General features: G+C 40.7%; 1 protein-coding gene across 1 annotated transcript in view; it reads right to left on the minus strand.

Annotated features, from left to right (window-relative positions):
* Positions 1–1,097: 1,097 nt before the first annotated feature.
* Positions 1,098–14,719, minus strand: part of LOC132888197 (long-chain specific acyl-CoA dehydrogenase, mitochondrial-like) — a 29,517-nt gene continuing 15,895 nt past the window's right edge. Inside the window, exons 7-11 of the mRNA XM_060924245.1 lie at positions 11,505–11,606; positions 9,218–9,331; positions 4,324–4,451; positions 3,748–3,834; positions 1,098–1,423 (exon numbers count right to left, since the gene is read on the minus strand). Coding sequence (XP_060780228.1) covers positions 1,330–1,423; positions 3,748–3,834; positions 4,324–4,451; positions 9,218–9,331; positions 11,505–11,606 — 525 coding nt within the window. The 3' untranslated portion in view covers positions 1,098–1,329. The remainder of the gene's footprint in view (positions 1,424–3,747; positions 3,835–4,323; positions 4,452–9,217; positions 9,332–11,504; positions 11,607–14,719) is intronic.

Genomic DNA, 14,719 nt, shown 5'->3' on the forward strand with positions numbered 1-14,719 from the left:
CTCTACATCCGCTGTACACGCACTTCCGCTTCCCTACTTTCCTGGTTTGGTTTGTTTTCACGACCACCATTTTTAAAAACACGAGCGAAGATGGAGCAGCATGAAGAGCGGTTGATTGAGGAAGTACGTACATCTATACGACTCCAGTTCTAGTCATTATAAAAAAAAAGTTCTAGTCATTATAAGTAACCGGAGGATAAACACTCCACTAACCACACCCACCAACTACTCCTAGCGACTTCACACCCCCTTGCGTTGTGCCGGTGAATAACATCGCGCACGCCTATTACTCCCCGCTCAACGATAAATTACAACTGTCTGCGAAAAGCTATCTGCGAAAGCCTTGTCGCAAGAGCATGCAGAGGCCTTTAGGGCACTTTATGAAAGGTTTGGAGGTGGATTCAGAGTTAAGAGTACAGTCATGATTTCATAATGAAATGACACACATCGGTGTTCAGACCTCAGACACAACTACAGACTTCAGCGCTGTTCAGACATCAGAGGATCTTAATCAGAGACACTGGTGGGGGACGAGAAAAAACAACTGGAGATGTCTGTTGGGTTTCTAAACATTTGATGAGCTAAATTCACCACTTTGGGCATAAAAGGATACAAGTTCTCTCTTTTTTTTTTTCTTCGCTCCACTGCTGGAGTCGCCGCTGTCTTTGTTGAAAATTCCAGAAGCTCTCGGGTGGTCATGTGATTCGCTGCAGCACTCTGATTGGATGATCTTAATAATAAAAAGTTGCCCAAAAACAATCAAAATCATTCAGACAGAAGTGATGTTGCCCAATCTCCCTGGGAAAGTGTCGAAGCGCAGTTGCCCTGTGCATCATCACCTTTAGACACCAGATCCTGAAATTCTAAACTTTATCACAGCTGAAAGACTGAACAGTCAGTATTATATTTTTTAAAGGCAGTTGTGAGGTCATGTGTCACCGCATCAGCATTTTTAAAAATTACTGAATCCATTTTTGCTGCTTCAGTGATGACGGAGAGTGAAGTGGAGCTGAGCGAGTCGGAACATTTCACATCTCTAGTGCTTTAAATATTACTGCTGTTTTAAAACATTGAACACAAATGACAGCACAACAACATAAAGAATAAAGGTTAAATTATTTATTTAAAAGTTAAACTTAATTATTTTCCTGTTTGATTGAAATAAATCACCGTTGTATCACATGAACTTGAAGAAAATGTATTGCTACATGATCAGCATTTCTTAGCTACATGTACATCATGGCACTTCTCAGGAACACACAAACCACTAAACACTCTCAAACCAGCTTCTCAGTCGGATCCGTCAGCTCGGCTCAGCGCCCCTCCCGTCTATTTGTGTCCGACGATGGTGCGAGCGATCAGCTCCTTCATGATCTCGTTGGTTCCACCATAGATGGGCTGCACACGAGCGTCCACGAAGGCTCTGAGGATGAGAGCATGTGAGAAAAACCAAAACAAAACCACACACCAGAAACCAACGCAAACCTCCTGAACATCATCTGGAATTAGATTGAGATTAGAGGATGATACACATTCAAACTTGCTTTGAATGGATCCAGAACCAGCTGTATGGTAATTAGTTCACACCACAAAATTAGTAGAAACCCTCAGTTAAATCTGGAAATTAAAGAGGTGTGTATCAACCAAGTGCAGGAGACCACGCTGCTGGGAGTAGTTATAGATGACAAACTTTCTTGGAAAAAACACATATATAAAATTGTTAATAAAATAGGAAGCGGCATTTCTGTTATTAGAAGACACAAGGCATGTCTGTCTCCAAAATCAACTAAACGGGTAACAGAAGCTTTAATTTTGTCAAATCTTGACTATTGCACAGTGGTCTGGTCAAACGCCACAGCAGACATGGTTAATAAACTTCAAAAAGTGCAAAACAGAGCAGCATGCATTGTCCTTGGCTGTGATTTCAGAACAAATGTATTTAACATGCATAAAAATCTCAGCTGGTTAATGGTGCGAGACAGACTATTTTATTCATTATTAATATTTGTAAGAAATGTATCCACATCCAAAATCCCGCAAGTTCTACACAGGAAACTATATTATAGTTCAGACAATTATCACTACGGGAGCGGCACGGTGGTGTAGTGGTTAGCGCTGTCACCTCACAGCAAGAAGGTCCGGGTTCGAGCCCCGTGGCCGGCGAGGGCCTTTCTGTGTGGAGTTTGCATGTTCTCCCCGTGTCCGCGTGGGTTTCCTCCGGGTGCTCCGGTTTCCCCCACAGTCCAAAGACATGCAGGTTAGGTTAACTGGTGACTCTAAATTGACCGTAGGTGTGAATGTGAATGGTTGTCTGTGTCTATGTGTCAGCCCTGTGATGACCTGGCGACTTGTCCAGGGTGTACCCCGCCTTTCGCCCGTAGTCAGCTGGGATAGGCTCCAGCTTGCCTGCGACCCTGTAGAACAGGATAAAGCGGCTAGAGATAATGAGATGAGACTACGAGACATGCGGCAAGAGGAAAATTTTCACTGCCAAAAATAAAAACAAACTACAGTAAAAGAACAGTGATGTACAGAGCCATGGAATTTACTCCCCAAACACTTTGGGCAAACTATTAGGAAAAAAGATTTCAAATTGTTAGTGAAGAAACATCTCTTAAATGGATACATATAAAACTATTTGAATTATTAACTGAATTATTAAAGAAATATAGAACGCTAAAAATATAGAATAAAATCATACAGCAAGGAATAATAACTAGTAAGTAATAAATAGAAAATACTTTGATGCTAGTTGTAGAATGTCTGGATATGCATTGTACTGAATGTATTATCAGTAATTAAAAGTATAATTTTGTGGTATAATTTTTAGTTTCATTTCATTTTTATTTTTCTATTATGGTACCTTTATTGGTCTGTTTTTAATTTTCTGTTGTAATGTATTGTATACTATGTGTCGGACCCCAGGAAGAATAGCTGCAGTTTTGCTGCAGCTAATGGGGATCCTAATAAAACAAACAAACAAACAAACAAACAAACAAAGGGAGCACATCTAGACTGGAATATAGAGAGCCCTGATTTCTAGATTAGATTGATGTATGGGATAAAATGACCAAGGTTAAAGGTCAGAGCATGAATTCAGATCAGAATGGCGTTTATCTAATGGCGCCTCCTGCTGTTTATACAGTGACTCATCTCATCTCATTATCTGTAGCCGCTTTATCCTGTTCTACAGGGTCGCAGGCAAGCTGGAGCCTATCCCAGCTGACTACGGGCGAAAGGCGGGGTACACCCTGGACAAGTCGCCAGGTCATCACAGGGCTGACACATAGACACAGACAACCATTCACACTCACATTCACACCTACGCTCAATTTAGAGTCACCAGTTAACCTAACCTGCATGTCTTTGGACTGTGGGGGAAACCGGAGCACCCGGAGGAAACCCACGCGGACACGGGGAGAACATGCAAACTCCACACAGAAAGGCCCTCGCCGGCCACGGGGCTCGAACCCAGACCTTCTTGCTGTGAGGCAACAGCACTAACCACTACACCACCGTGCCGCCGCTACAGAAATGTAAAAGTGAAAAATATGTCAATGTTAAGAACTCCAGCAATTATATCGGACAAAAATGAAATTTCTTTCACCCGTACAGGGTGGAGTTACGGGTGTGACCAAACATTACAAGCAGGGAATCTAGAGCATTGATTTCTAAAGCTTGAAACGGAATAATGGTTGAAATTAAATGCTAGATCTTTCCTCTGCTTGGCTGCTGTGTGTCACTCACTTGGCGATTGGATACTCCCACATGTAGCCCCACCCACCATGCAGCTGCAAACACTGAGTGGCCACTTTATTCTGTAACTCTGACGCCCTGCAGAGAGAGAGACACAGCGAGAGCGAGACACAAGATTAAATTTAAAGTGGATACTGTTTTTACAAGCACAAAGATGTTTAAACAGGAGACTGACATGCCACGCCCTCTCAGATTAACCCTGACTCTTATAGCATCATCAAAATCACTCATTTATCATTAACCGCCATCTCCGCCTGCGGCAGAACACGCACTAACATGAGATGTTGCTTCCATAGATCTCAATCTTTGGCAAGAGCGATCAGGGAATTTATATCAACACCTGTCCATGCTGTGATGTTATCTCTCCATCTCTTAGGTTGCCGACCCCCGTTTCTCTTTCCATTAATCATGACTTCTAAACAGATCTTGCTGACGCCACAATCCATTCGTTTTATGTGGCCAAACAGTTTGAGTACTTTACAAAATCACTCATATGGATCTAAATACAGAGTGAATAAACTGGAGAGAGAGAGAGAGAGAGAGAGAGAGAGAGAGAGAGAGACTGACCAGTATTTGGCAATGGAGGCAGTGCCAGAGTCCAGTTTCCCCTCACTGTGCAGCTGGAGGCAACTATCAACGAACGCTCGACCTACACAGATCTCCGTCTTCAACTCAGCTAATCTGTGCTGAACTGTCTGCCCAGAGACACACACACACACACACACACATTATATATACACACACATTATATATACACACACATTATATATACACACACACACACACATTATATATATCCGCTCTAATTCATCCCAAAGGTGTTCTATCGGGTTGAGGTCAGGACTCTGTGCAGGCCAGCCAAGTTCATCCACACCAGACTCTGTCATCCATGTCTTTATGGACCTTGCTTTGTGCACTGGTGCACAGTCATGTTGGAAGAGGAGGGGGCCAGCTCCAAACTGTAAAAACAGTCTGCATGCCCAAGGGCTTGATTTTATACACCTGTGGCCATGGAAGTGATTGGAACACCTGATTCCGATAATTTGGATGGGTGAGCAAATACTTTTGGCAATATATTTTATATATGACACTAGGGCTGAACGATTTTAAGAAAAAATTGAATTGCGATTTTTCTGGCAGATATTGCGATTTCGATTTCAACCACGATTTTTTTTCTTTAAACCGAGTTTCAGTGCAAATTAATTAATACAATGAATTCCATAAAGCTAATGCAAGAATGAAAACTGAGGTTAACAGATTTCAAATGTAGGCCTGTTTATTAACATTGAGTGCCTGAGGAACAAGTTATAATAACTTAAAATAAAAATAAAAAGAGAGCCATCTTGCTTAAGTAAACTTTTGCTTCTTTTACTTTTCCCATCTACAACATATCAGACATAAAAAAAGGTTGATCAATGGCTCAGCAGCATCAAAATATTGCACTTTTGTAAAAGAATGTACATGAGCATTATAAATTATAACTAGAGCCAACAATTCCCCTGTGGGAAATAAGAGTGATGCAGTGGCTGTAGCAGTCGCTATTGCAGGGCCCCTCCCTCCTGTGTGTGAGAGAGAGAGCAGACCCTCCCCCACCCGCGCGCTCAGAGACAGAGAAAGCGCACTTTTTCCTCACAGCGCTCCCTCCAAACAACGGGGATTTACATGACAACGGAAGGAGATATTCACAAAATTCTTTCACAATGAGTGCCACAAGGCTTTCCTGAACGTAATTTTTTTTGTCTGTAGTGTAAAAAATGAGGACAATTTATTGACGAAACAAAACATGGGTCAGTTTAGGAGCACTGAGAAAAACCGCGGCTTTGACGATCCCAAAATCGTGTTGTCTGAGATCGCGATTTTCGGTCGAAAACGATAGATCGTTCAGCCATATATGACACACACACACACACACAATGGATATAAAAAGTGTACACACCCCATTAAAATGATTGGTTTTTCAGATGTAAAAAAAAAATTAGACCACAATCAATAATTTCAAAACTTTTCCCACCTTTAACGTGACCTACAACCTGTACAATTCAACTGAAAAACAAATCTGTTCGGGGGAAAAATAAAAAACGTACAATAAGCTGGTTGCATAAGTGTACACACCCTTAAAGTGCCATTCCACCATTGGATGTATTCTTTGGCATAAAATACAATATATTTTATGACAACATGACTAGACAGAGAAATCTTTTCGCTTCAAAATGATATATCAAACATAATTTTTTGACAACGACAAGTATATTAATTTTGCGACCAAAGTCACCTACCCTTTTAATTTCCGCGCGGTAGTGAAACGTGATGTCATCGGCAGGTTCCCCTTCTTGTGTACCACGTCACATGTGACGTGGCACAGGTTATCAGCAATGGCGGATAGAACGCGATTTCCACTTGTCGATTGCTGTGCCGATATTCACCATCGACCGTCTCCTTTGGGCATCACTCGCTATTTTCCTTCGCTTCTTTTCCGAAGCTGACAATCGCGTTCTATCCGCCATTGCTGATAATCTGTGCCATGTCACACGTGACGTGGTACACAAGAAGGGGAACCTGCCAATGACATCACGTTAAACTCCAAATAAAGTTCAGACATTTACTCAGTCGCCTCCTCCAGCAAAAGCCAGGGTTCACAGAGAGCTTACAAAGCATCGAAGGGATCTCATTGCTGAAAGGTATTGGTCAGGAGAAGGGGACAAAAACATTTCCACGGCATTAGATATGCCATGGAGCACAGTGAAGACCGTCATCAAGAAGTGGAGAAAATATCAGAAACACTTTTCAGAAGAAAAGTGTTTCTGATATTTTCTCCACTTCTTGATGACTTCTGAAAAGTGTTTCTGAGAAAATATGGGACAAAAGTGACATTACTGAGAATTGGACGTCCCTCCAAAATTGATGAAAAGACAAGATGAAAACTGGTCAGGGAGGCTGCCGAGAGGCCTACAGCAACACTCAGTGCGTTTACATGCACATAGAGAAAATCGAATTTCTGCCGTAGCTCGACTGAAATCGAAGTTCTAAATGCCATGGAAACACCTTAGCTCGGCTGAAATCGAACCGAACTGGATTTCTCGTAATCGAGCTGCACGACCTAGATTATGCGATTGTAGCCGAGCTACTTAGTGCATGTAAACCCTATCGAGCTACGGAGTCGAGCTGCTTACTTCAGCACTGCCCCTTCCGGAAGTGACGAGACCACAAGCGGGAAACACAACAGCCTCGGTCGAAAAAAAAAACCCAGCCTCGGTCGGCATGACACTTCACCTTAGCTGCCCACTTTATTAGGAACACTTCTGTTCATACATACAAACTACAAACACTCTTCTTGTGAACACGGATAACTTTGTTTATACTCTTGAATAGCTCTTCTTCATGACGACAACCAGAAGTGTACCAACACGATGGGGCGTGTAGCACCACCTGTGGCTCGGGTGCACAATGTACCTCACTCAATAGCTCAATTTCCTTGTGTGCATGTAGGATTGGATTTCTCTGGCACCCCTGCTGGGACCCTTAGCTCGATTACCGACAGCAGCTCGATTTGGATGTGCATGTAAACGCACTGACTGAAGGAGCTGCAGGAATTTCTGGCAAGTACTGGTTGTGTACTACATGTGACAACAATCTCCCATATTCTCCATATGTCTGGACTATGAGGTAGGGTCACAAGACAGAAGCCTTTTCTTACAGAGAGAAACATCCAGGCCCGGCTAAATTTTGCAAAAAAAAAAAACCCAACATCAACTCTCCCAAAAGCATGTGGGAAAATGTGTTATGGTCTGATGAAACCAAGGTTGAACTTTTTGGCCACAATTCCAAAAGGTATGTTTGGCGCAAAAACAACACTGCGCATCACCAAAAGAACCCCATACCCACGGTGAAGCATGGTGGTGACAGCATCATGTTTTGGGGTTGTTTATCTTCAGCTGGAACAGGGGCTTTAGTCAAGGTGGAGGGAATTATGAACAGTTCTAAATACCAGTCAATTTTGGCCCAAAACCTTCAGGTGTCTGCTAGAAAGCTGAAGATGAAGAGGAATTTCATCCTTCAGCATGACAATGACTCCAAGCATACATCGAAATCAACAAAAGAATGGCTTCACCAGAACAAAATTAGAGTTTTGGAACGGCCCAGCCAGAGCCCAGACCTAAATCCAACTGAAAATCTGTGGGGTGACCTGAAGAGGGCTGTGCACAAGAGCCGCACTCGCAGTCTGACAGATTTGGAGCACTTTTGCAAGGAAGAGTGGGCAAATATTGCCAAGTCCAGATGTGGCAGGCTGATAGACTCCGACCCAAAAAGACTGAATGCTGTAATTAAATCAAAAGCTGCTTCAACAAAGTATTAGTTTAAGGGCGTGCACACTTATGCAACCAGCTTGTTATATGTTTTTTTTTCCCCTAACAGATTTGTTTGTTTTTCAATTGTACAGGTTATAGATCACATTAAAGGTGGGCAAAGTTTTGAAATTATTTATCATGGTCTCATTTTTTTTACATCAGAAAAAGCGATCATTTTAACAAGGTTTGAACAGTATAAACAGAAAAAGTCTGTCACTGTCCAAATACTTATGGAGTTTACTTTAAGTCCAAGAAACAACTAAAATACCTAGAGAGTTTGGAGTGAGGGGGAAAATTCCAAAGTTGAAAAATGCCGAGTAGTAACATATCCTTGAAAAAAATAGCCTCACTGAAGCTGGAGCTCATACCGGCCATTATTGTTGTGTGCGAGTTTGAAATCCGATCACTCCTGTAGGAGGAGTAGCGATTTTTGTGAAATTGCATAGGACCCCTGTGGAGCCTCATCCGTGGCAGGTGGCGCCACCTGGTGAACAACTCTTGTTGGAATATGTCTTTAGAGTCTTCTGGGTGAGTTTCAGTGAAAACGTCTGCTGTAACGGTGATATTTGACAGTAACGCATGTTAGTCCGCAGGTCCACTAGGTGGTATGGTGACCTTTAGTTGTTACCAGTTGGGTTAAACAGACAGTAGAGGAAGAAACAGTTTGGGTTGCATACTGTGAGAAATGAGGTGACCAAGCTGCACACTGTGTTCATTAGAAACATCATAAAACTCCTTAATGTTCAGCAAGAAGCCTCCCGTGAGTTACTACAACGTCCCAGCAGTTTACGAAGAGCAGAGAGTCACCCAAAAATTTCAGACACCTATACAATTGTAAATATGACAGGTGGCGCCACCGTCTTGACCACTTTTATGCACACCCACCTGGGAACACTGGATGCAAGTTTGATCGAAACCTGATCACTCCTGTAGGAGGAACAGCGAGTTTTGTAAATTGTGGACGGATGACTGCAGACGACACGTGATCACATAAGCTCATCCAGCCTGGCCTACAGCGGGATGAGCTAAAAATCATTTTGTTTAAAATGAAAGGGGTTGAAAAACACAAGGAATCTTTAAAGTCTAAACTGTGTTTTTATTTATTAAAGTCCCACCTGGAGGTTAGAGATGGTTTTTCCAAAGGCCTTCCTCTGAATCACGTAATTCCGAGTCTCCTCAAACATAAACTCACAGCTGGCCAGAGCCATGACCGCTATTATCAACCGCTCCTGAGAGAGAGAGAGAGAAAGAGAGAGAGAGAAAGAGCGCGCAAGTCTAAATTCACTACTGTTTATGGACCTTACTTTAGAAAGACCCTGATGTGGGTGGAGCACAGAAGCACAGCAGGCGGTTGTTTGCGTCTTAATTATTTTCTTTATTGCTGCTTTTCAGCACACAACTCAAACTCTCTCTCTCTCACACACACACACACACACGTCATTCTATAATTAGGGGTACATCTCGAGTCCATGTGCTGTATTTGTCAATTTCACTAACTATTAACTTCAGCCAATGATCTTTTGTACTGTACGTTAGCACACATTTCTCTTTTATATAATACAAAAAGTCAACAAATTATATCATTTTACTCTGCAAAAATGCATATATAATACTGGAATTTGGTGTTTTTATGCTGTCTGATTTTCCAAATGTCAGGTTTGGTCTTCATATTTACATTTTAAAAAAAGGTTTTTGTTTAAAATTTTTACAAATATTTATTCATGGTAATTATTATAATATGACAAAAGTGTTTAAAAGCCTAAAATGCTTTATATTATAAATTAAATGAAGAATTTTGTGTGCGTCCGAGAAACTTATGTCAACTGTGTTACCCACTGAACCCCCCCCCCCATAAATCGGCAAATGGTTTGGTCCTAAGTCATGTGACCAGCATCATGTGATGTCATATCCTCTTTGGTGGGAAATTTGAAGACCGTGCGGTAAGTTTTGAGTTCACCTCTTCAATATTTTCATCAATACTGTTGTATAGTCCTAGAGCGGGTTAAATGTCTGTCAACTGTGTTGTCAACATATTCATATAAACCTGATTTAGAAATTGTATTTACAAAGTATACAGCTAAAGATAATAAAAATATGAATTGATTAAGGTCTTGTAGTGAAAGCTCTGAGGTCTGCAGTTAGCACGACACTCTAAAAATGGCCGAATTGTCAACTGTGTTACCATCAACCGTGTTACCCATCAGCTATGACACAGTTGAGGAGGAGTATGTTTCTGTCACTTAATCTTCATATTGACAGACAAACAAACAGAACGATTTAATTTGTTCAATTTGTTAAATAAGCTACGTTTCTCTGAAATTGTGTCTAAATGTTGTTTTAACAGTTCACCTGAATTCATCAGCTTATTTGTAGTTAAATTTAAAACAATAAAAAGCTCTTTTTATCCTAAAAAGTGTCCTCTTGTTCTTCTGCCCTGTCAACTGTGTTACTCCCGTCAGTTGTGTTACATTGCCTGTCAACTGTGTTGCAAGTGTTTTTTGTGCTATAAATCTCTTATGTGTTTGATGAACTGTAAAATAAAAGATTGGGGATTATCTCTGGATAGGGAAGTCTTGTATAAGGAGGGAGAACAACTCTAAATTCGACGTAACAAGGATTTGTGTTGAAAAAAGTGTCATTCTGCATCACAGTGAACCATAAAATCCTATTTATGAAGCTCAAAATTCATATTTTCCATAACAGTTGTACAGATTAATTAAAAACATCTTGTTAATGGACTTAAGCACTTTCAAACAAATGTGTTTTCAAATGTGTAGTGTTTTTATATATGTTTAAGATGACATAACATTTGTCCGTAACACGGTTGACAAAATAAACAATCAAATGTTCATTTTCATTAAAATATTTTAAAAGTAATTTAAGATTAAGCTTGGCAATTAATTTGTTTAGGAACTTGAGGGTATATACCATGGAAACATATAGGTTATTTATTGAAAAAGAATACTGAGATTTTGAGATTTTGCTTTACATGAAATGTACCCCTAATTATAGAATGACTCACACACACACACACACACACACACACACACACACACACACACACACACACAGGCTACCAGCAAGCCCTCGGCACCGCCCTCCCCTTCTCATTCTCACACACAAACACACGTTAATTGACAACAGGTGTAGTGACACGACCACTCAGCTTCCCTGACCCCGCCCTCCATTCACAGACTGACGCTCGGCCACGCCCCCGCTGCCACACTTGCATAGCTTTACATTATAAATTTAACTCATGCAACAGTGTGATGATAAACCTCATTTGGGAAGAAAGACATCGAATGAAAAAGATAAAAAAAGACAAAAGGAAAGAAGGAGGCAGAACGAAAGATGAAGTGATAGAAGAGGGTAAAATCTCCTCCAGTGTGGAGCTGCTCGTACCTGAGGCAGTTCATTCATGAGATAGTAAAAACCTTTATTCACTTCTCCCAGTACAGCATCAGCTGGGAGGCGAACGTCCTCAAAGAACAACTCTGCTGTGTCCTGTACACACACACACACACACACACACACACTTAAAATCCAGCTGCAGCTCCACATAAAGATTAAATACTGAAAATACAACCCCATTTCCAAAAAGTTGGCAGGGTATCTGCACATTTTTCAAGTACAAATTTAAAGACTTTTAAGACCTTTTCAAGACCTCTAAATGGAAAAATTAAGACTGTACCATGGCAAAGAAAGTGATAAATACGACAACTTAAAACTCTTTTCTGCAATAGTTTTTTTTTTACTAACTTTAAGAAGAATGCACACAATTGGTGAACAACAGGGTGCATCAGTGGCAACTGTTAGACAGCAAACAGCTGAAGCAAAGTCGTGTGTTCTGGGCTGCAGAACTACTGTAGCAGCAACGAGAAGACTGGGGTTTACTGGAGAAAACACCAGGAATCATTTCAAAAACAATAAACGGCAAGTAGAACCAGCTGAACAACCTTAGCCGGCATTATTTCAATCCCCAAAGATTATCTTTGATGTGTGATTTTGTGTCCGACAGCAAAATCAGTGTGAGTGTGGTACAGTACACAGCTGGCTGAGGAAGTTCTCGAGTATCTTCTGCATTATAGCAGGTAACAGCGTAAACCTGTTTCTGCAGCCATACAATCATCAGAGCGTTACATTCAACACAGAAAAACTACTGTCACCTTTCATAACCATTATCAATATTAATCAATGTGCCGTAATAACTGCAAACTAATTATCATCAGTGCAATCGTTATATCAATGTTCATTATTCAAAAATAATCATTATCTATAATCCATGAATAATTGTTTGTATTACTACTACTACTACTAAAAATAATAATAACTACTTTTTTAATAATAAAAAAAATTAACTCAATTTTACATTTTAATAATCCCTACTTATTAGCTATATTAATTAATGAATAGAGTAGCAATTATTATAATTCAGTATTATTAATTACTACTTAATTAATAAGCAGTGATTATCAAAATGTAATTTAATAAGTAGTAATTATCATCAACTAAATTATACTAATAATTAATAAGTAGTGATTATTAAAATGCTATAAAATTGAGTTATAAGATTAGTTAAAATTATTATTAAAAAAGTAGTTATTATTATTAGTAGTAGCAGTGAAACAATTATTCATGGATTATAGATAATTTGTTTTTAATAGTGAACATTGATAACAACTGAACTGATAATAATAACAACATTAACAACAAGTATTACTAGTAGTATTATTGTTTATTATTAGTAGTACAGTTATTTTATATCAATGTTCACTATTTTAAAAAATTATCTATAATCCATGAGTATTTGTTTGTATTCTACCAATTACTACTTTTTAATAATTATTTGTAATAATTTTTAATAACATTTATTAATCCCTAGTACTTATTAATCACTAATTCATAAGTAGTAATGGGAGGCACAGTGGTGTAGTGGTTAGCGCTGTCGCCTCACAGCAAGAAGGTCCTGGGTTCGAGCCCCGTGGCCGGCGAGGGCCTTTCTGTGTGGAGTTTGCATGTTCTCCCCGTGTCCGCGTGGGTTTCCTCCGGGTGCTCCGGTTTCCCCCACAGTCCAAAGACATGCAGGTTAGGTTAACTGGTGACTCTAAATTGACCGTAGATGTGAATGTGAGTGTGAATGGTTGTCTGTGTCTATGTGTCAGCCCTGTGATGACCTGGCGACTTGTCCAGGGTGTACCCCGCCTTTCACCCGTAGTCAGCTGGGATAGGATCCAGCTCGCCTGTGACCCTGTAGAACAGGATAAAGCGGCTACAGATAATGAGATGAGATGAGATGAGTATTATGTCCTATAAGTCCCATTTTCCACCTGACTCTTGTGCGCATGCGCGAACCCCCCTGCGTTTCACTCCGGAGCACTTGACCTCTAACACATGCCCGCCTCGTGTCCGTGAAAAGCCAGTTTCCCAGTGGGCGTGTCCCCAGCGCTGCAGTACCATCTTTAAACACATTTGTGCAATCCAGCACTTTTTATCGCAAACGATTCTTCTCCTTATTTTGGGGGTATTTGTCATCCCCCAACCACTTGTCGTTAAACAGACATCTTCCCATAATTATCAACACTTTCTATCTCTCTCTCTTCACACCCACCACACCGCACCACACCACACCACACCGCCTCCAGTAGCCTCCTAACGTTAGCTCTTGATCTACGGAATGCACAGAACGCACAGACCCAATGCTGCCCCCAAAAGGTCCGCTGGTCACTTTTAAAATTACGGTTAAAAAAATACCCCAAACCGGATGGAGACATTTCACTCATTCGGTCCAATATTAAATTTAATGCCTCCCTTTCGAAAATTCCAGTCATTCCAAACAATTTAAGACGTTTTTAGGCCTTGAAAACCAAAAGTTGTATTTAAGACTTTTTAAGGACCCGCGGGAACCCTGGTTGGGACGGTGTGTAAACTGTAAAGAAAATCATGTGATAATCTGCAAATCCATACATGTCAACCCCTCACGGCTCTCACCTGCACTGCCTGGTAAAGAAATCCATAATTTCCAGACCAAATCCATAGTAATATTTCATGCATAATAAAAATGTATCAGATCTTACCTAATATATGCACTGGTTTATTTCTGTACATCCATATGTACTGTTCACACTCAATTAAACAACAGTCAGTGTTTTCTTAAAGGAACAGTCCACCGTACTTCCATAATGAAATATGCTCTTCTCTGAATTGAGACAAGCTGCTCCGTACCTCTCCGAGCTTTGCGCGACCTCCCAGTCAGTCAGACGCGCTGTTACTCCTGTTAGCAATGTAGCTAGGCTCAGTATGGCCAATGGTATTTTTTGGGGCTGTAGTTAGATGCGACCAAACTCTTCCGCGTTTTTCCTGTTTACATAGGTTTATATGACCAGTGATATGAAACAAGTTCAGTTACACAAATTGAAACGTAGCGATTTTCTATGCTATGGAAAGTGCGCACTATAATGACAGGCGTACTAACACCTTCTGCGCGCTTCAGCAGCGCATTGATACGGAGCTCAGATATCAATGCGCTGCCGAAGCGCGCAGAAGGTGTTAGTACGCCTGTCATTATAGTGCGCACTTTCCATAGCATAGAAAATCGCTACGTTTCAATTTGTGTAACT

Source organism: Neoarius graeffei, chromosome 6, assembly GCF_027579695.1.
Source record: "Neoarius graeffei isolate fNeoGra1 chromosome 6, fNeoGra1.pri, whole genome shotgun sequence".
Lineage (NCBI taxonomy): Eukaryota > Metazoa > Chordata > Actinopteri > Siluriformes > Ariidae > Neoarius > Neoarius graeffei.